Genomic DNA, 21,628 nt, shown 5'->3' with positions numbered 1-21,628 from the left:
TTTTATTTTATAAAATATTTATTTTATAAAAATATCTCTATTTTTATTTTAAATAATTTCCAGATCAGAAGTCATGGAGGCTAAGGCAGTTCTGAATTCTGTTACCTAATGAATGAATTTTTGAAATTCTAAGTAGGTTTATATTAAATAAATTTTCAGATTTTATTTTTCAATTTCTCAATTTTTCTAAAAAAATCTAGGATGATAAGAAAAACTGAGGGAGGGATAAAAAGGATAGAAAATAAGTAATGTTTTTTGCAAAAACAAATTTCTGTTTCTTTAAATGTTCTTTTTTTTAAAAAAAAATCTTTTACATAATTCTCAGGAGACCTCCTAGTAAATCCAGATCAACCAAGACTTACTATTCCAATATCTCAGATTGCTCCTGACTTGATTCTTGCTGACCTGCCTAGAAATATTATGTTGAATAATGATGAGTTGGAATTTGAGCAAGCTCCAGAGTTTCTCTTAGGTAACTACTTTCATTATTTTGAGAATAAAAATTAGGATGCAGTTTCCTCCTTACAATTTAGAAAATGTCCACATATCATCATTTTACTGTTATAGATTTTTAGTAACGTCATACATTTCATGTAATGTTTTTCATTTGGATTGATATATTTTAATATAATATCATGTTACAGTTCTAGAATTTTCTTTGTGCATACTAATGTAGACTAGGATCCAAAAGAAGATGGGAGTATCATGGAAGCACAAATGGAAGTAGATGAGGAGGTTTTCAGTTAAGTGAAGTAGCCCTTTCTTATTTTCCTTTAGTTCAATTTCCAGTTCCAAAGGTCAGGGGGAGCATAAGTGAAGTAAAAATACCTCTGTGTAGTCATAGCAGCAGTTTTATTACTCATACATACCGATGGTTATTGATGATGAGTCCTGCTTCCCCACATGTTGAAGTTTGAACATTAGAGAAGCACGCCAAGGCAAGCATATAAAGCAGGGTTTATTTAAAAAGGGGTAACACAGACTTCTCCCACGAGGGAGAAGGGGCCATAGCTGGTATCCTGGTATCCCAAGAAAGAAGTGTTCTTTCCTTTTTATCTGTCCTAGGCTTCCTTTGTTCTCTTGCCTTTCCCCTCTTATCTTTCTTCTTCCTGCTAGTCCCAGGAATGCTCAGTGGGATGGTCAAAAGGTGGGAAGCTGGTGGGCTGAAGGGGGAAAGGCAGGATAGAGCAGACAAGGACACTTTAACAACCTTATAGCTCCCTGTAGGGAGGAGAAATTCCTGGGATAGGTTACCTTGGTAACAAGTTGAAGCAGAAGCAGGTTCTGGATAAGATCCCTCAGGGGACAGTCTCCAACTTCCCAGACTCACTCAAAATTGGCCTCCTAGATCGACCTGACTCGATTTACCTATCTACACTGACTGCCTGTCTAATTCTGGCTTCCATATTCAAGTTTTTTTTTCTCTCTCTCTCTCTCTCTCTTTTTTTTTTTTTTTTTGTATGCTGAAAAATCACATGTACTGGTCAGTACCACAAATTCAATCAGTGATTTTCAACAGGGTCTGATGAAAATCACTGGATTTGTGTAGCTCATTGAAAGAATGAAAGAAGGTGAAATCACAGTAATTGTATTCTTACTTTCATTTCTAACCTATATGTGTACATAGGTTTTGAGACCTAAAAGATGTTTTTAAACATACTCCATAAAAGAGGTTGAATGCATTCATGTAATATTTAATGTAATATCACTTTTTGAAAGATATGGTCAGATTATGATATTTCATATCACGTCATTTTGTAGAATAATTCTATGGTCTCATGTCTCCTTTAGAATAAAAATTAGCGTTCTTATAATACTGCTAATGCCCTCACTGTCTCAGCTGTCTGCTAATCTCCTTTTCAGATATTTTAAAATTTACTTTTAAATTAATAAGTACAAATTATGTATATATATATGTATATATATACATATATATATATATACATACATATATGTGTTTGTGTATATAAACATACATATATGGTTGATGAGTAAAAATTATATACATAGATATTTACACACACATATAGAATATGTTCATGGTGTTTTGTTATATATATTGGAGTAGTCAAATCAAGCCATTTAAAATATGCATCACCTTAGATGTTTATAATTTTTAAAAGAACACCTAAAAGTTATTCTTTTAGTAGTTTTCAAGCATAGAATATATTACTATTAACTGTAGGGTAATATACTCAAATTCTAAATGTTTTTCAATATCATTGGAAAGACACAATCATTGGGTTGACTTAATGCAAAGCATGTGAAAATAGTAACTATGTTGTATTTGTTGTAAGTGCATACATTTACTTTTAATTAAATTACCATGGAAAGATTGTCTGAAATCTGTTAGGACACAATATTATTAGCAAAAATTTTACAAAACGTAGGACATGATTTATAAAGCAAAATCAACTCCTTTAAACCTTTGTTGTTCATATTGATTGGGAAGTTCAGAATGAATTTAAATGCCTTGGAACTCTGGAAGTGAATGTATTAGTAACTGTGGGTTAATACAAAATGCCTAGTGGTCAAGGCCAAATGCTGCATCTTAACTAACATCGGACGGTAGAGTCCAGGGAAACAGGCAGATAACAGACACAGTGTACCCTTTCTCTGAAGGAGTCCCAAGTCATTGAGCAGGGCTCCATTATGTATTTGTTTGTCCTGCATTGGTATATATATCAGATTAATGGACAAATTTTGAGCATTTCACATAGAAACATCATTCACATAGGTACTTTGAAGCACCTGTTTTATGTTATTTTAATTATACAGATAGAAACTTGTCTATGTGATTATTCTCCCTTCTCTAACCCCATTCCCTAAAAACCTATCCAGTCTGTGTTTCTTTATGAAAAACAGGCCAGATCAAGATTTCTCAGTCTTTGCCCCATTGTTATTTTGGACTGGATAATTCTTTTTTCTTGAGGTCTGCCTCATGTCTTGTAGGATTGGGATTGTCACGAGGGGGCAAAATTGTGACGTATGCAGTCGAGGGGAGAAATAAAGGATGTCCACGTACTTCTGCCCCTTTCAATGTTTTATTCACTCAAATTACTCAATACAATTTCACTCTATAGGTTCTTAATCAAGAAAATGACAATTCTTAACACTGGGCACTACAATAGACATAATCAATTCATAGCAAACAATTCTAGATTAATTAATTCACAGCAAACAATACTAGATTAATTCTAAGCACTGCAAAACATACTTAATCATGACAGGCTAATGACAGACATTCCCTCTGCATGCTAAGTTCAAGAGTTAGATCAAAAGTCTTAAGCCTTAGGCTTTATGTCCAGCAGATGCACACTCACTTAGACTTCAGTGATTAGGTCCGGAACCAAGGCAGGCTTTTTCTGGCGTGGAGTGAACAACCGGTTGAGGAGAGAGTTGAAGGGAGAACTTGGGGCTCTCACCACGGTCCAGACAAGGTGGTAGAGTTTGAGAGTGGTGAGGATCATGCAAAGGATCAGGAACAATGACAGGTGATGGGATGTCAGTCCTCATCAGGCTCTCCAGCTCGAGTGCGTCCGTGTTTTGGCTGGCTGAATCACTATTCATTTGCTCTATTATTTATACTAAATTTTGGGGTTTTTTGACCCCCCCTTTCAATCCTTATCAGCTACCACCGGATTTCTCAATGACATCATTGACCCTGGGGTCAGAAATATCTGGTCTGGTGGTCTCTACCCTGATCTTTTCACCTTTCCCTCTTATCAGGCTAGGACAGCCTGCCAGGCACTTCACTCTGTTTATCAGGGTCAGAAGAAGTAACTTATTTGAGGCCGTACTGGAGGGCTCTGTGGGTGTTGCCTGGTGAAACTGCAGGTTTCAAACTGAGGTTTTAAAATGGAATTGCTTAGGCTCAGGCCTAATGGCCATCCTCATAAGGATATTTAACAGTATCCCTGTGCTCTGCCATTAGGTTAGATGTCTGTGTTATCTACCCCAACCTCTCCAGGTGCGACAATCACAGTGTCTCTAGACCTTGCCAGAGGTAGGGGGTAGGATTGTGTACTTTTGATCTAAAATTTTTTTCTTCTAAAAACATTTACATTCAAAGACTTTCATTGTATTTGTGCTAAAATAATTAATCCCCACACAGTTGTTGGTTGTAATGGGCAGGAATGAATTCCAGATTCTGTTAATGTTATGCTTCTCAGATAGTACTATTATGCAGCGACTAATAGGATATACCTTTGTAGACATGAATAGACATTTTCAAAATATATTTAAAAATACAGTTGTGTAGGGTTTTGTATATGTGTCTGAGGATTTACAGGGTACATTTCCTCTTTGAGGGACTATTTTTGTAGAGAACCACAATACATTGGTACTTTCATGATGTGATTTGATGAGGTGTGAAAAATTTTCTTGCTTCCAATTTTCTTTCCTACCTAGATGTCACAAATACACAACAATAATCCTTAACCCTAGTTTTGTTTTTAGCCACCTCAAGGACATGACAGTCCATATTCCTTACTGATATTTCAATGACCCTCAAATAGAGAAGAGCTTTTATAAAATTAGAAATCTCTACTCCCAACTGAAATTTCGATATATCTCCTTACTATGCATTTCTTCTGTCTGCCCCATTAAATATTTTCTGTATTGTTAACAGCTATCCAGATTGAGGAAAACCAAATCAGCATGCATTATTATTTAAGTTTCTATCTCTCCTTTCCATCCTCTCCCCTTCCCTTCATTCACCCCTTTTCTCTTTTTGCTTTTCTGTTTACCCAATCCTATTTATTATTCCCATTCTTAACTGTTCCTATAGGCTTCATTTCCCCCACAGCTCTTTCAGTATTAACAATATCAACCGATGCTTTAAAAGTCCATTATTATTGAGTCCTGGAGGAATGGGGTAGGAGGATACCAAGAATGATAAGATGCAGGTAGTGCCTTTCACATGTTTGTGATTTATTAGAAATACATGATATAGCCACACAAGTCATTTATTGTTAACTAACATTACTTCTAAGCATAAAATAATGTATGATTATATATGCTTATTATAGATATCGAGGAAATATACAAATAGGTAGAAGGATCCCATGGATGCCTTATATTTACCATTTGAAATACAAGTTTTACATTATTAGATTTCCTTATAGATTTTTCTGTTAATTCACTTATATCCTTTGAATAACTATGTTTCAAGGCAGTATATGAGAGCCATAAATATTGTATGAATAGGATTTACTATACGTTAGCGGAGAGTAATGGTCCACCAGGCTGATCATGTCAGTTCCTCAGGCCTTGGTTTCACAATATTTTAGGATGTTGTAGGCTTGCTAAATTCCTCAAAGGTGGAGTTGATGAGGCAGCAGAACTTGTCAAAGAATGACATAGCAAGGACACTGATTGAAGGTACAAATTATGTTTAGAACATTTCAGCTTTTTCAGTTTGTGTAGAGCAGTTGCTCTCAGGCCTGGTTGCTCATTACTATAATTACCAGGGAAATTTAGAGAAAAGGCATCCCAATGACCAGAACTTCCCGAGACCCATTTGATTAGCATCTTTAAGTCTAGACATTAGTACTTTTAAAAAGCTCCTCATATGTACTATTTGGCCAGAACTAGGAAGAAGAGTACTGAACTTGAGCCTAGAGAATGAGACAATGAGAAGAGATAGTAAGGGAATCGAGGGTTGCCCTATGGATATAGGGCCGAACTTAGCTATGATCTAATAGGTGACATGGAATAATTTGGTTCTGAGTAGGAAAGTGATAGAGTTAAAGTGGAATTACAGGGGGATTAATTTTGCTGGAGAGATGGAATGAGTTAGAGATAGTGAACTCAGGAGCCCCTCCCAGTTGAGGCAGAAGGCAGTAAGGCACCATAATGGTGTGATGGGGAAAAGCAAAGGAGAGGCCTGTGAATGAGGCTGCAAAGAGTACTCAGTGTTAGCTGTGGGGCTAAACATGGGGCAAAGGCTTCATGAAGAACCTTGAAAGAACTTTTTTTTTTAATATGAGATATATGGAATAAAAATGTTTTGATAAAGATGATGAATGTGGTTTTGATGGACTGTGATTGAGATTTGGAAGAGCATTACAGTGAACATCACCACAAGGTGGGATATGGAGGATAGGACTTAGGAGGTGGCTCATGGCTGCCAGTAAAACATATAGAAATTCCTCACATTTATGGATATAGACATATCATTCTGAGGAACATGTACAGAGAGAAGACTGAGACAGAATCTTTAGGCGTATCTTATTTGTGGAGTTAGAAGGAAGAGGAAGCATTAAAGGAGATTCAGTGTGACCAGTAAGTTGAATTTTTCTTCAAATATGGAACAGGTATAATTACAATAAATATAATTTCATTTTTCTGCTTGGAAAGATTAAATGCTTTATTTATATTTTCCTTCCAAAAGGTGATGGCAGTTTTGGATCAGTTTATCGAGCAGCCTATGAAGGAGAGGAAGTGGCTGTGAAGATTTTCAATAAACATACCTCACTTAGGCTATTAAGACAAGTAAGAAATCCAATAATATTATTATATTAAATCATACATGATTAGTAAGCTGGAACCCTTATTTTTGTGTGAAAATGCAAAATAATGACCACATTGCCCTCAAAAGTTTGAGCTTAATTATGAAATACTACTTTGTCTCTTTGGAGTAAAAATTTTGTCTCTTGTTAAAAGACAAAGAATTTTGAAAATTCCTGTTATTTTGATACTTACGTAGGATGTACAATGTTTTGGGGGAAAACTCACCCTCCCTATTTTGTTTTGGAAACTTGATACTCAAAATATGCACCACATACCAGCAAACAGGCATTCCCCAGAGACTGTTAGAAATACAGAATCTTGGGATCTATAAGGGGCATATTTTCGTCCTTGGTATTCAGCAGTAGTCAGACTTCCAGCTGCTTCTGTCTGCTTTTGGACCTGAAGCCTGGCAAACTCCTGTCATCAGGTTCTGTTTTCTGCAGAGTATTTATCTTTCATTTTTCTGGTCCACAGAGATAATTGATTTTTCTTTTTAGTAAGCATGGCATCTGTGTGTCCAGGGGGGAAAGGAGTAGTTTAAAGCAAGAGTTCACATTGATAATTTGACTAGAGGTCAGAAATTTTAAACTGAAACTCTAATTGATAAACTTTCACTTTTCTTGATTTATCAACTTCAGAAAGAACCTATTGACTGTTTATTATAAAAAATGGGGAAAACAGCACACTAATCCTGTCTCCCAATTATTCTCCCTGTTCCCATCCCAGATTTTTAAATTAAAATTTGAAATTGGTCATATTATTTTTCATAAAAGTAACAATTATAACTTGAAATAATTTACAGAACTTTTGTTTTTTAGTATACCAGCTCCAGAGCATGTACTGGTTCTATTATGTAAGATGAGAAAAATTATTGTTCGTCTTTTTTCTATAGTTTGATTCTAAAAGCAAAATAATTAAGTATTTTTATAGTTTTTTTTTTTTTTTTTTTTTTTTGGTACAGGGGATTTAACCCAGAGGGGCTTTACCACTGAGCTACATCCCAGTCCTTTATTTAAATTTAAATTTTTAAAATTTTGAGACAAGGTCTCACTAAGTTTCTGGGGGCCTTGCTAATTTGCTGAGGGTGGCCTGAAGTTGGGAGTCCTGCCTCCATCCTGTCTCAGCCTCTTGACCCCCTGGTATTTCAGGCCTGTCCACACCCATCCACAGTTGATTTTTTTTTTTTATTTGCATAGAACCAAAGCATTTCTATTCTTAGACAAGGAAATGTAATCTCTAACATTTTTTTTTTTTTTGCTACAGATAAGGAATATTCCAAATGTTAAAGTAAAATAGATTCTTTATTGTTATGTGTTCATCATCAACTGATATAAATAGGACCTTGTTTTAACTTGGGTCACATTTATATCCTAATTTCTCTAAGATGTAGCTTTTTGAGTTTTCTGGAATTTCTAGTTAACTTTTTATTTTTAAACATATTGAGAAATCTTTTCCATCATTCTTTTGAGTTTCTGCATTCCTAATTGTATACTTTCTATAATGGACTCTATTTTGTTCTTGAGGAAATTCCTAAGTCAGCCTGTGACTTCTTATTCAATAGGAGGGAAGGATTTTCAGGTGCTTGAACAGTGATTAATCTGTGATTTATATTTCTCATCTTCCTTGGTTGTTCCAGTATTTCTTGGACTCCAGGTCCTCTCTTGATCAAATTGTCTTTACTTCTTGTGAGAGATTATCTTCAAGTAATTTTTTTTTCAAAAAGAGTGTTTTGGAGATAAGACAACCATCTTGATTTTGATTTCATATTTGATGGATATGCTATCACACTTAATTTTTGTAAATCTTGGTTTGAAATGATTTTTCTTTTTTTGTACTCCCTGTTGCTAATAAGTATTCTGATATCAATCAATAACTTGTTTCCCATATAGGCTACCTTTAATTTGAAAACTAAAATTTTGATCTTTTGGATTTCTCTTGTCCTTGATATTCTGAAACATCAGAAATATGTGTTTTTTTCCTGGGTCATTTTTTAAAAATATTTATTTTTTAGTTGTAGTTGGACACAATACTTTTGTTTTATTTGTTTATTTTTATGTGGTGCTGAGGATGGAACTCAGGGCCTCACGCGTGCTAGGTGAGTGCTCTACCACTGAGCCACAACACCAGCCCTCCTGGGTCATTTTTTTTTTTATCTACCTCATGAAAATTCACTTCTATGAATTCTTTGGTATTATTTATTATTTTCCCCCTCATTTATTAATAACTGAATAAGTTTTATTGAGTAACTACTACATACCAGGCTAGACAGCAAGACAGTGGACACACATTGGTAAGTTAAACCAGTCAAATGTCTGCTTTCCAGAGTTTGACCTAGTTATTTGTCATCCATTATTTCTAATCTTTTATCTTGAACTATATATTAGATGATGAGCCCCTGGGTCTCTTAAATTTCTTCTCAAAATTTTATTTATAAGTTGAGTAAATTACTTAAGTATCTCTTACAGATTTTTACTTTATTAGAATTGCCTCACCTATAATTTAGCTTTCTACTAAATTATCTTTTGATAATCATATTTTTAACTTCCAGCAATTCCACACAGCCCCCCCCCCCCCACTTTGGTGACTCCTTTGGAGACTTTTTTTTTAATGAGATAGCCTGAAGAATTTCTCTTAATATCAATTAGATTTTAAATTTTTCTACTTGTACTGTTTGCCATTTTCTTCTTTGAGGTCACTTGTTCTGCGGGTTCTTCTTGATCTTGTGCTTTCCTATTGTTGGCTTTATAAATTAGGTATTTGTGGGTGATTTTTCATAATATCTAAAAATAAAAGATTGCATTGGTAACTAAAGGTCTATGTTGATTATTAACTGGAAATGGTATTCTTTGCATTTTTGTAGGCCTGTATGCTCAAGTTACTGCTCCCTGTATAGGAAGAGAGACCACGAGCTCTTGTTAACTGGTGGGCTTTGTCATGGAACGTTCCTTAGGCTGCAGGGCAAGGATCCTGCAGGCCTGCTGAGGTCACAATAACTGCCAAAGGAAAGATGGTTTTTCTTTGAGCCTCTTTCTTTCTAGCTTAGTGCTAGAGTATTTTCTCTTCTTAATCTGTTGGAGAGTTCTAGATACTTCCTGCTTTGTCTTATATCTCTTCCAATACTCAAAAGCATGCTATAACAAGTTTCGTCAGGTAATCAGATGAATTACCTTTCCATCTTAAAAAACGAGAATCACAGGGGTGCTCATTATCAGGTTGATTGAACCCAGTTAAATCGGACCCATTTCCTTCATAATTCCTTCAACCTCTGTGGCATGGTTTTAGTCTCACAGGATGATTCTCTCATTGTGGTAAACTGGTTCTAGGATTCACTGTTACATATCACAATCACAGAAGAAAAGAGCTTTCCTCTTTTGAAGTCTTGTATTTCAAAGAAACCAAAAGTGCTACATAGTAGCCCATTAAGTAAAATTTGGCCAAGTTGCTGTCCTTTCTTAAGGAGCACTTGGGTTCAGGGCAGCACTGTGTGCTGATTAGGTGAGATCTGTGTTCCTGAGCCCCATCACTATGGAAGTGAAGATTGTATTATATAGAATAGTCCCACTTTTATTTTCCTCCTAAGGCTACAGAATTGGAGTCAGTTTCCTCTCTAGTCTGTGGATGGCATGAATGAAGGTGGAATTCATCAGCAAACATCAAAGTACTCTAAGGAGGAAAGAAAGGGGAATGCGCAGCCCACAGTGTTCACTCCAGAACTTTTAATTTTGGATGCTGGGAGGATTCATTCCCTTTTTGTCTTGTCTTTTAAAAATATTTTTTGGTACCAGTTATTGAACCCAGGGCATCTTTATCAGTGAGCCACATCCCCAGACCCTTTTTAATTTTGAGACAGGGTCTTGCTAAGTTATTTAGAGCCTCACTAAGTTGCTGAGGCTGGCATTAATTGTGATCTTCTTGCCTTAGCCTCCCAAGCTGCTGGGATTATAGGTGTGTGCCACCATTCCAATTTATTCCCTTTTTTCTGAATCTTTCTGATAGTAGGAATGAGGGAGAGAGAGCTGGTGAGAGAGGGATAGAATTCAATGCTAGTTCTGCCACTTTTATCAGAAGTCAACTGAATTTGGAATTCATTCATCTTCCCTTTTTTTTCCTTGAGTTATTAAAACAGTATTTGTAACTCTTGCAAAATTTAAAAATATATAGTTATAATACTTTAGTTATTCTAAATAATGGAAAAAAATCTCATGTCTGTGCAAAATATCCTGGAAAATTTTTGATTTTTAGTAACAAAAGTCACAGTCTAGTTCTACAAATATTGTGAAATCTTTTGTATATTAACACTGGTCTGTGAAACAAATCTGGCACAATCCAATCCATAGGTAATTAGTTATATAGATTGATTTTTCAGTGTTGGTCATTAGTCTTCAATTTATGTTTCAAATTTTATGGAACATGTTTGGGGAGTCATGAATCAAACACTAAAAATGTGCATATCATATATAGGCAGTTAGGTGAACCAGGAAGTGGTAGAAGAAATAGAAAAATCAGAGCATGCATAATGTGTTTCTTTGAAAAGGAAAGAAAGAGAAAACCACTTTGGTGTTCAATGCTGCAATTTGAGGGTCCTTCTACCAGTAGTCATGAGTTGGGGAAGAACTATTATACTCTCACTTCTTTCTCTTCATAATCAGTGAGTTGCTTTCTTAGCACAGAAAATTTGGATCAGCCTTCTCTCTGTGCCTATGAAAGTAGACAGATCTAACTAGACTTGTTCTCATCAGTTTTAACCAGCTGAGCTAAAGGGACGTGGGGAAAATGATTTTTATTTACTAAGCAGATATGATTGCAGTTTGAAGTTCTGTGCTGAGAAAATCCCCTCCCAGAGTATTCAGCCTTTCTTCTTTAGCTTGCAGAATTTTCCCCACTTCAGTTTCCTGATGAATGCAGTTGGCACTCTGCATTTTTGAAGCTGGTGATTAAGAAGCAGAGCTTCTGCAGCAATCACAGTTTCAAACATGAATCAACATAACATCACATAAGTTGTAAATTTCAACTAAATTACAGTTTCAGAATAAAATAGAATATATACAACGTCAAGTGCATGTAGAATTCCAAAATGATGCCACCATAAAAGTAACTGTAGCCTCACATAATGTGGTCTATAAGAAGGATAAATTTCTAGAAAAGGATACATTTCAACTAAATTATAGTTTCAGAGTAAAAAGGATATAAATAATACGGTGAACATGGAATTCAAACACCATGATCTCATTAAGGAGACTGGAAAGTCTCACATGATGTGGTCTCGAGAAACAATTGCATCTGAAGGGAGACCTCTAGTCAAATTGCAGTGATATCTCTGCTTCTCATGGCAGCTGGGGATTGCTTTCCTAAACGTGCTTTCCTAACTTTTCCCTTTCCAAGGCAGGGCACTTGAGGAAGTGCTACTAATTGAGCTAAAATCTGAGCAGCAAGAATCCTAAGCCATGTGAAAAGTGCAAGGATTTCTAGGTAGAGGTGTTGGCAAAGGCAAAGATCCTGTGGCTGGAAGGACATATACTGGGGATTGTTGCTAATGTTTCTGAAGGGTGGTGAATGAAGAGGAGGGAGAAAGGGGCTGGGGGCTGGGAGGGGGGTTAGGGCCAGTTCAAGCCAGGTCATGAGGCAATGGAAGGAAATAGGATTTTAATATAAAATTAGTGGGAAGTCGTTAGGAGGGGAGATACCATACATATCATATATTTCTGTGAACTTAGGTATTATCCTTGTAAAATATTTGTTTGCTCCTTGTGGCTTCCTTCCTTCCTTTCTTTTTTTAAAAAATTTGTTCTAATTAGTTATATATGACAGTAGAGTGCACTTTAACACATCATACATAAATGGAGTCTAACTTCTCATTCTTCTGGTTGTACATGATGCAGAATCCCACCAGTCGTGTCGTCCGTCATATATGCACATAGGGTAAAAATGTCCATAAACTTTTATAGTCATTAAATAAGAGATTATAGACAGGTTTTGTCCTATATGCTAGTTGTAATTGATCAGCAGTTTACTGATCAGAATCCTGAGTTGAGAGTTTCTGTGACTGACAAGGATTGAGTAGTTAAGATTGATGGGACCTGTTGGTATGACCTCATGTGTATAATACCTTCCTTTAAGTGTTCTGGTAAGAGCAGAGCAAAAGGTAAAATAAAACTTAAGATTTTAATTCAAACAATAGTTTCAAAACAAGTTATTTCTTATTAAGAATGATGAAAAAATATATAAAAGGTCAAATAAGAGATGAAAAACTTTTGCTATAATCTAAGCACCTAGAGAAAAGCATGGTCCCAGAGCTGATGCACTTCAGGAAGGAAGGAGATATTTGAGTAAGAGCTGATGCCGTGTTACTCATCTCTGATTCCGGGCTTTTGCAGGAGCTGGTAGTGCTTTGCCACCTCCACCACCCCAGCTTGATATCTTTGCTGGCAGCTGGGATTCGTCCTCGGATGTTGGTGATGGAGCTAGCCTCCAAGGGTTCCTTGGATCGCCTGCTTCAGCAGGACACAGCCAGCCTCACCAGGACCCTCCAGCACAGAATCGCACTGCATGTGGCTGATGGCTTGAGGTAACTAGATCATGCATGCAGGCATGACCCTGAACTCACTCAAGCTCTGAGAATAGCACTTCCGGGTAACATCATGCCCCACTAACATTTTGCAAGCAATTTTGATTTGTGTTGTGTTCTGCATGACCATCTCAGAGGCACACCTGGCCTTGTGGCTGGATGCTAGACAGAGGCAGCACAGAAGAATGGAAAACATCATTGTCTCTGGAGAAAAAGAACTGAGATAAGTCACTGTTCCACACACTTAGTAACTGTGATTTTATCTTTCTGATTCCCATATATTTCTTAATAGTCTGTAAACCTTGACTAATACTTAATGCTTAAGCTTATGAGGACTTTTGCAATAACTGAAGACTTTTCAAATTAAACTCTTGGTGTCTTCTCCCTTGGTTACCCATCTCAGACACCCAGTAGTTTTACTTTAATTCCTTCCTTCTCTGCAGTCTCACACCAGATCCTGTAAATCTTTTCAGCTCTGCTACTAAAATATATCTTCATGCATTTCCTTCTCGCACATTCTCGCACTCTCACCTGAGCCTCAGCTGTCTTCATCTCTTGTTGCCTACCTGGCTCTCTGCTTTCACCTTGGCCCATTAAACAGCCTGCTCTTTGCACTGCTGCCAGAGTGGTTTTTCCGACAGAGAATCAGATTAGGTCTTTTCCTGCTGTTAACCCTCTCCTACCTCACTTCTTGGTTCCTATGCTCAGCCTCCCTGAGGCTTCCTGAATATTCCAGATGCTTTGTTCCTGCTGTTTTTTGCAGCTAGGAATGTCTGATTCCCAGATGTGTACTTGGCGAGCTGCTCATTTCATTCAGAATTCTCCCCAGAGAGGATGTCTCTAATGATCCTATGTCTCTGGAATATATACCACTTATCGCTACTGGATCTATTTATTTATTTATTTATTTGGTACTAAGGATTGAACCCAGGGATACTTACCCACTGAACCACATCCCCAGGTTTTTGAATTTTTATTTTGAGACAGGGTCTCGCTAAAGTGCTTAGGGCCTCACTAAATTGCTAAGGCTGGCTTTGAATTCAAGATCCTCTAGCCTCAGCCTCCTGAGCTGTTGGGATCACAGGCATCTGACACTGTGCCCAATTTTCACTTTTAAAATCTTTGTCATGAGAATCTAAGTGCCATGACAGTGGGTACTTTTAGTCTTGATCACCACTCTTATATCCTGCACCCAGATCAGTGGGACCTCAGAAAGTATGTGTTGGTGGTAGGGAGAGAGGAGAAAAGAGAAAGAAAGGAAAACAGCACCTGGCATGTAGTATCCATTCAGCAGATGCAAATTTCCTTCTCTTCTAAAAGGCTGTGAATGTGCATTTGGACAGTATCTAGAAATGAAAATGGAATGGATAGTAAGAAAACAAATACTCACCCTCAAACAAAATTTAATCAGGAGGATATAACTATTAATGGTTTACAAGAAAAGTAATAAATGTACTAAGTGAGTAGATTTCTCTTCCTGAAAGGGTTCAGAAACTACTGAAATCCATGCTGATTTTAAATTGTGTCAGGATGCAGGGATTTGGAATTGGGTTGACATACCTACTTTTGAACACCAGGGGGAACCTTGTGTTAAATTGATCTGAGCATAATCAGTTTATGCAACAGTATTTCAAAGCTGCTCAGTCACTTTGCTTAATTTAACTAACTCCAGGCCCTTGTTTTCCACAAATTCTTCCACCTAATCCCCAAAGTGTCCATTTGTAAAATGAAGACTTGCTATTTTTTATTCAACACTGCTGAAAATCCTCATCTCTAAGACAACTTATTCTAGTTCTCTACAGTAGTACTTTAAATAACCAATCCAGCAGTTTCTGATGAAGTAAATGAAATCTCAGCATATTTTCAATACTTTCCTCATTTATTCTTAGCATGATGCCAGGAAAGCTTTTTAGATTTTGTGCTATAGGAAGCTGGTAGATTTGAGTAGCGATCAATCTTCTACTAGTACTAAGCATATTTTAAAAACTCAGTATTATGTTATGTTATCACAAATGTATTTAAGCAAAAAGCAATAGTCACATTCCTTTGTATTCTCCTAGACAAGCAGCTGTTTAGAGTCACATACAAGAACTTCCTTCACATTCCGTACCTTCTCTCCTGCAATCTTGGCCTTCAACTGTTAGCTTACATCTGTAATTTGGTCCTCTCCTGTGGTCTCCTTCTTGTAATTCTCAGCTATGTATGAAGATTTAGTCACCTGCTTTTTCCACAATTTCCTCTGTTTTAATATTTTCGAAATTGAATTACTCCCCTGCCTGATTCTACCCACCATAAATCTGTGCTTTCTTTTCTACTCCCCACTTGCCAGGATGGGATCCCTGTAGTTGCATCCAAACAAATGTCCTTTCCTCCAAAAGCAAACATTCATTTGTCCACTGGGTTCTTGAAGTTATTTTACATGATCCTTTTCATCAACCTGTTCATTTTTAGCCTCTACTACTGTCTTGAGTCAATATCTCCAGGAAATTACCACAACAGTTTTTTCATAATAAAAATCTAATTGTGCTTCAAATTCCCTGGTGTTCCCAGTCACCTGAAATTGCATCCAAACTCTGTGGGATATACATTAAAACTCTTTATTTGTGTCTCTTGCCTACTTTGGCAGCCCCCCCACCTTGCCACTCTCCATATTCTGCAGTATAACCAAGCTGAAGGGGTGGATTTCCACATTTCTTTTCATATTTGTCATCCCTCTCTTTCCACAGATTTGTCTGTCCAGAGAACTCATTAGCCCTTAAGAATTTACTCACAGAACATCTCTACTATGCAGTTCAACTAACTGCTCCAAGAAGAGTGAGCCTCTCTCATATGTGTTTCTTGTTCTTGCTCCGCTTAGGACATTGTGTTAGGTGCTGAAGAGAGAAAGATCGAGATTAGCTTTAGCTTGAGATAGCAAACAATCCAGAGGAAGAGTCAACGTTGCTCTATTTACCTCTGTGGTTTTCTCCCTTTCTATTTCCTTAGCATTTGGTGCTCACATGTTTCTGTAACCTTGTTGAGCACCTGTTTCCTCTAGATTGTGGCCGCCTTAAGAGACTGGCACTCAGGGATCCCTACTATGTATTTGTTAAATGAATGAATGCATTCTATTTTTAGAATAATTCTATTCAGGATGAGATAAAGTTGACTTTAAATTAGGAAGATATTGGTTTCTTAGCAATTCTTATAAAACTCATGATTAAAGAATGACTATTTGAATATACAACAGTTTAGTTTAATAAAATACTTGACAATACTCATTGTCACACAATGCGTCAAGTATGGCTGAATTTTTGCCAGTAAGGTAAGATCTGTACTTATTAAGATTTCAAAAGCTATTTTTCTATGCTATTCTATTAAAAGTTATTAAAATTGTGCTTTAAAGATTAAATTCTATAATTGAGCATTCTAACTAACCCAGATAATCTCTTTCTCCACCTGATGTTATTTCAAATTAAACTTAATTATTTTTTTAACCTTTAGGAAGTATTCTGAAAGAGACTGTGTTCTATAAATATACTGAAAGAGGCATGCATTATGAAGGATTTGGATGCTATTCAATGATGTATGACTTGGCTTTAACTTTTTTATTCTTAATCTCCCAGCTTTTCTCTTCAGAAGGGCAAGAATAGCTAATGGCCTTTCAATAAGCCCTTAGCAAATTTTTCTTTCAAACCCATTACTTACTGTGAAGGTCAACTTCATTAGTACATTTATCTTATTTATCAGCCAAAAATATGTATACTGAAATGAATAGGCCTAATGTCAAGTGCCATAACTACATCCTGGAAAGGAGAGAATCTGCTGCATTAATTGATGCAATTAAGTGATACATACTTTCTGGGCCATCATGCAATGGAAAGTTCAAGATATCATAGCCTCTCTGCTCCTAATCCTTATAACCACGAATGGGACTAAGTAATGGAGTAAATATTTATTAATATAATTTGAACCCAAACCAAAACCCACAGACAAACAAAGGATTTAAATTTACTTCCATTAAGTTCTTTGAAAAAATGTTCTGTCAAGGCAGGTCATGGTATATCTGTGATATCAATGGTACAGAGAAGGCAGAGTTGAGGAAAACCAGAATTTTGTAGATGTCTAAGGAAAGGTGGTAATAGTTACATTAGTAATTGGGGCACTAGAATCTCTTTGACCTGATTGAGATTGAAACTTTATTGTGTTTTATATTAATTATTTTTTTCTTTACCTGAAAAGTATGACTCTAGTGGCTATCATCACAAGGGTCAGTCTCTCATAGAAAAGATTTAACATCCTTCAACATCATCTTCTCCAAGACAATTTCTATCCATTCTAACCCAGTCCAAAAGTTCTTTGTTAACCTCAACTCATAACAGAATCAGTTCACAGTGAATTATGTCTTTAAACAGAGTAAGACATGAATAGGTAGGAAAAATTGTTGATTTATTATTATCAAAAAGTAAAACAAAACGTTCTCCAAAAGATTAGGAAATATTTTAGTCAGAAAAAGCAAGAATAACAATGACAAGTTTTATAAAAGTTAGAATAAACTTCTGTATAGTTTTAAGAAAATTAAATAGGAGTTACAACAAAGTCCTATTGACTTTTAACATATTTACATTTTAAAAATAGTTAAAATATTTATTTGATCATTGAGAGGATCCAGAATTAATCACTCACTCACCAGGATTGATTTATTTTTTTGTGTGTGTGTCTTTTAAAGCATAACCTTGCTTTGCAATATTAGATCTTTATGTTTAGATTTCCTTTTGCAATACCTCTTTCAGGGTCCAACCACAAAATCGTTGACGTTTTGCCTGGTGGTCAGGACATATTCAAGGAAATCATGACAAAAGCCATTATAATGTAAATATACTTTGATAAGATTTCTTGTTCATTTCCTGGCAGATATCTACATTCAGCCATGATCATATACCGTGACTTGAAGCCTCACAATGTACTGCTTTTTACCCTGTATCCCAATGCTGCCATCATTGCGAAGATTGCCGACTATGGGATTGCTCAGTACTGCTGTAGAATGGGGATAAAAACATCAGAGGGCACACCAGGTAAGAGAAAGTGGGCTGGGTAATCCTCTCTTTAAGATGGATAACCAGCGTCCTCAGATGTGAGTGCAGGACAGTCAAAAGAAAACCGTATTCTATCACACTGTGTAGAGCGAGGTTTAGTGTCTAAATAATGGTGACAATTCCATTGACATTTTTATCATTGTATTTTGAAGAGTTAAAAATAAAGAGTCAACTGATACAATTTTCAGGGCAAAAACTGAGTAAAAAGGGGAGACCCCATGATGTCAAGCTATATTTTTAAAAGATTTTTACAGTCTTGAAATACTCTAGAGGTGGTAAGAAATAACACACAAGTTTTGATCTAGGTAGAGTTGACACTAAGCTAAAACCAAACTCAGGCCCACTCATTGCTTTTATATCTTTGAAACCCAAGGTTCTTTATACCTTAACTAACTTGATGCTTATAATCTCCATTTCTCACACTCAGTGGGAATATGTATACATTTTGCTGCACAAATATAAAAACATGTTTGAATACAGATGGAACTGACACTTCTGAGACTTCTCATATAGGTTATGTGCTTTGTTGATGATACTCTTAAATATCAAAAGGTATATGTTCCTAAACACTTATGGCTACAAGAGTTTTGTATAAAGGCTTTGACCTGGGTTGTCCTTGGTTGCACCATCCTGTTTTTTTTTTAATTCATTTTTTTTTTTAGTTAAACACGGACACAATATCTTTATTTTGTTTACTTTTATGTGGTGCTGAGGATGGAATCCAGTGCCCTACATGTGCAAGGCAAGCGCTCTGCCACTGAGCCACAACCCTAGCCCAGTAGCACCATTCTTGATAGAAGCAAACTTTATTCTTATTATAGGTCTGTACAGGGGTTTAAGGCTTTAGATACTACTCTTCAGTTTTGTTTCTTTGTAATCTATAAGTTGCTAATATTTCAATTCCTAAAAACAAAACAAAACAAACAAACAAACAAAAAACAGATTTACTCTATTTGGCCCTGCACAGTGGGAAGAGTCCTGGTTATAATAGAAAGTGAAACACGCCCCCTCTTCCTACCATTGTGTCTCTGGCCCCCAGGACATGCTGGCTTTTTAATTTTCTTGTCTTGGATTTAATGTTGCTTTCTGGGTTCACCCCCATCCTTTTTTGGGGGGTTGCCTATTTCTATTATCCTATTAATATTACCGTTAACTGATTCTACTAGCAGTGGAGATCTATTTCCTGTGCTTTATACTTTCATGTTTCGTGGTCTTAACATGCAGCGTGTGCTTCCCACCTGTGCTGTCTACCCCATGGAGTCCCCCTCCCTTTCTCAGTTCACCTCATCTTCTACTCACAGGTTCATCAGAACCTCAGCCTTGGATTATCAAGAATCATTCACAGAGCCAGTGACCTGTATAGCCTTCTTGTCTTTCAGATTTCCATCTGAGCAGGAAGGACAAAGCTGAGGGATTGACATCCACAGCTCCACCTTTGTATCTGGTTGATTAGTTGTAAAAAGGTACAGGGGACTTCATGTCAACTAGATGATTGCAGGTCAATTAAAACACCATGCCAAAGACAGAAGAAAATATACTACAGGTGATGTCACTAGGCAAAGGATTCTAGTTTGTTTCCCTCACCCCCAACTTGTGTACTTGGATAAGGTGATGGCCCCGATTGCCCAGATTACAGTGCCTGGTTTTATTTTGGCTCCAAAAGCATATTGTCTCTTGTTTTGCATAGCTCCAGTTTAGAAATAGAATGTGCGCTCTCATAAACACTTCATAGTATATATTCTGGCTGAGAGTATCTCTGGGATGTTCAATAATAATAAAAATAATTATCATTTCTTGAGCACTTGCTGTGTGCCAGGCACCATGCCAGGTACATTAGAGACATGATCTCATGCCATATCTGAAACTTTGCTATTATTTTCTCATTTGTAAAATGAGAACATGGAGGCTCAGTAAGATTATGTCACACAGTAAGTAGCTAAAATGATAACTCAGTATAAATGAAACCCGAATCTAGAGGGATTTTTTGCTCCCTACCATATGCAACTCTAATATTTACTTGAGGAGACTTAAATATTCAATCTTAGTTATTAAAGAAGTAAAACAAAACAAGGGAGCTATGGATAGCAAATATTGTCAACTATAGGTTTGGAAAAACCATCTTTGAGGGTAAAATTCCACAGGCCTTGTATACTCTCACCTAGGAAAAGTGTACATAGCATGGAAGAATTGCTCATTCTTCTCATGTGACACTGAGGTGGGCTGGACTCTTCATGTGGGGCTTGCTATTTTTCCTCCTGCACCCCCAACCTTGTCTTTGTGTTCACAGGGTGCTAAGCCTACTATTGAAGTCTTATCCACTGAAGGGGCTAGTGGATCTCTCTGGTCACTACTGATGTGCCTCTGGACTTGAGCTCTGCCTCTTCCCTCAGTGGTCTAGGCCACCGCTAGCAGCTAGCTCAGTTCAACTGGGTTCACACTCGGAGCCTTTCATTTACCATATAACTTTCTGGTTTTGGTCAAAACCTTTCTAAGATTCTATGACCATATAATTCTTAATACCAAGCCAGATACATGTTCCTGATCTCTTAGAGTTTCTATTGACTTTTGGTGATATAAACATGGAGAAAGATCATGGCAGAAAAAACCCAGACCTAATCTGTTTTCTTCTGCCCAGTTTTCCCTCAGATCACTCAATACATTTTTTTCTTATCAGTTCCCCAAACTCCTATTTATTATTACAACACTCTAGTTATCTCAGCCCTAAACTCTGCCTCAAATTTTAAATAACAGTACGTATCATGACTGTTCCTACTATCACTGAACTTTCCTTCTCCCAAGCAATTCTTTCTGAGAAGACAACAGTTCTCTCTCGTGTGACTTGTCTGTGTCTTTTCCTTTTAATAGATCTTCTTGTTATTTTTATGTCTTTTAACATGGAAACTTCTTGAGAAATGAATGACCATATATTCATTAAACTTCTTTGTGTGTTTTATGACCCTTACTGTGGTGTCTTTCCTCTGGGTGTGCATGAGAGTGGGGGTGAACTAAGTTGCTTAGCGAGGACTGTAAGAATCACAAGCCTTTCCAGTATGTGAACTACATGCCTGGCTTACGCTAAGCCCTTTGTGTGGGCTGATTATCTCATTTAATCCTGAAGGTCCTCTGATATAGGTTCTATTCCTAGTCCTAAACTTAAAGCATAGGGAATGTTAAAAAAAAAAAAAAGTCAGTAGGGCAGTTCAAGATGCAAACCCACACGGTCTAACAGCAGAGCCCCAGCACCACGCAGTTGGGGGTCCAAAGGCAGAAAAAATTCAGTGATTATACTGTAGTGTGATGCCTGTCTACATGTTGAAAGGTAAATGGGATGGATGATTTCAACTTTAAATAACTTGGAAAGTTTCAACTTTAACTCAAATGGATTTCCGGCTGAGAGTGACAGTTAATTCTGGGTCCTGTGACAATTGCAGTGTTGACTGAGATGAATGCTGAATGCCGACTGATGGCTTCCGCT

At 36.7% G+C, this 21,628-nt stretch overlaps 1 protein-coding gene across 3 annotated transcripts in view; it reads left to right on the top strand.

Moving 5' to 3' along the window:
- Positions 1 to 21,628, top strand: part of Lrrk2 (leucine rich repeat kinase 2) — a 127,592-nt gene that overhangs the window by 86,640 nt on the left and 19,324 nt on the right. For all 3 annotated transcript variants that reach the window (XM_071609970.1, XM_027934119.2, XM_071609969.1), the window contains exons 38-41: positions 326 to 472; positions 6,395 to 6,495; positions 12,888 to 13,078; positions 17,972 to 18,132. In XM_071609970.1, the coding sequence (XP_071466071.1) occupies positions 326 to 472; positions 6,395 to 6,495; positions 12,888 to 13,078; positions 17,972 to 18,132 (600 nt within the window). The remainder of the gene's footprint in view (positions 1 to 325; positions 473 to 6,394; positions 6,496 to 12,887; positions 13,079 to 17,971; positions 18,133 to 21,628) is intronic.

The sequence above is a fragment of the Marmota flaviventris genome, chromosome 3 (assembly GCF_047511675.1).
Source record: "Marmota flaviventris isolate mMarFla1 chromosome 3, mMarFla1.hap1, whole genome shotgun sequence".
In the NCBI taxonomy this organism is placed as follows: Eukaryota; Metazoa; Chordata; class Mammalia; order Rodentia; family Sciuridae; genus Marmota; species Marmota flaviventris.
The sequence above is the reverse complement of the archived record's forward strand: the minus strand, read 5'-3'. Positions and strand labels throughout refer to the sequence as shown.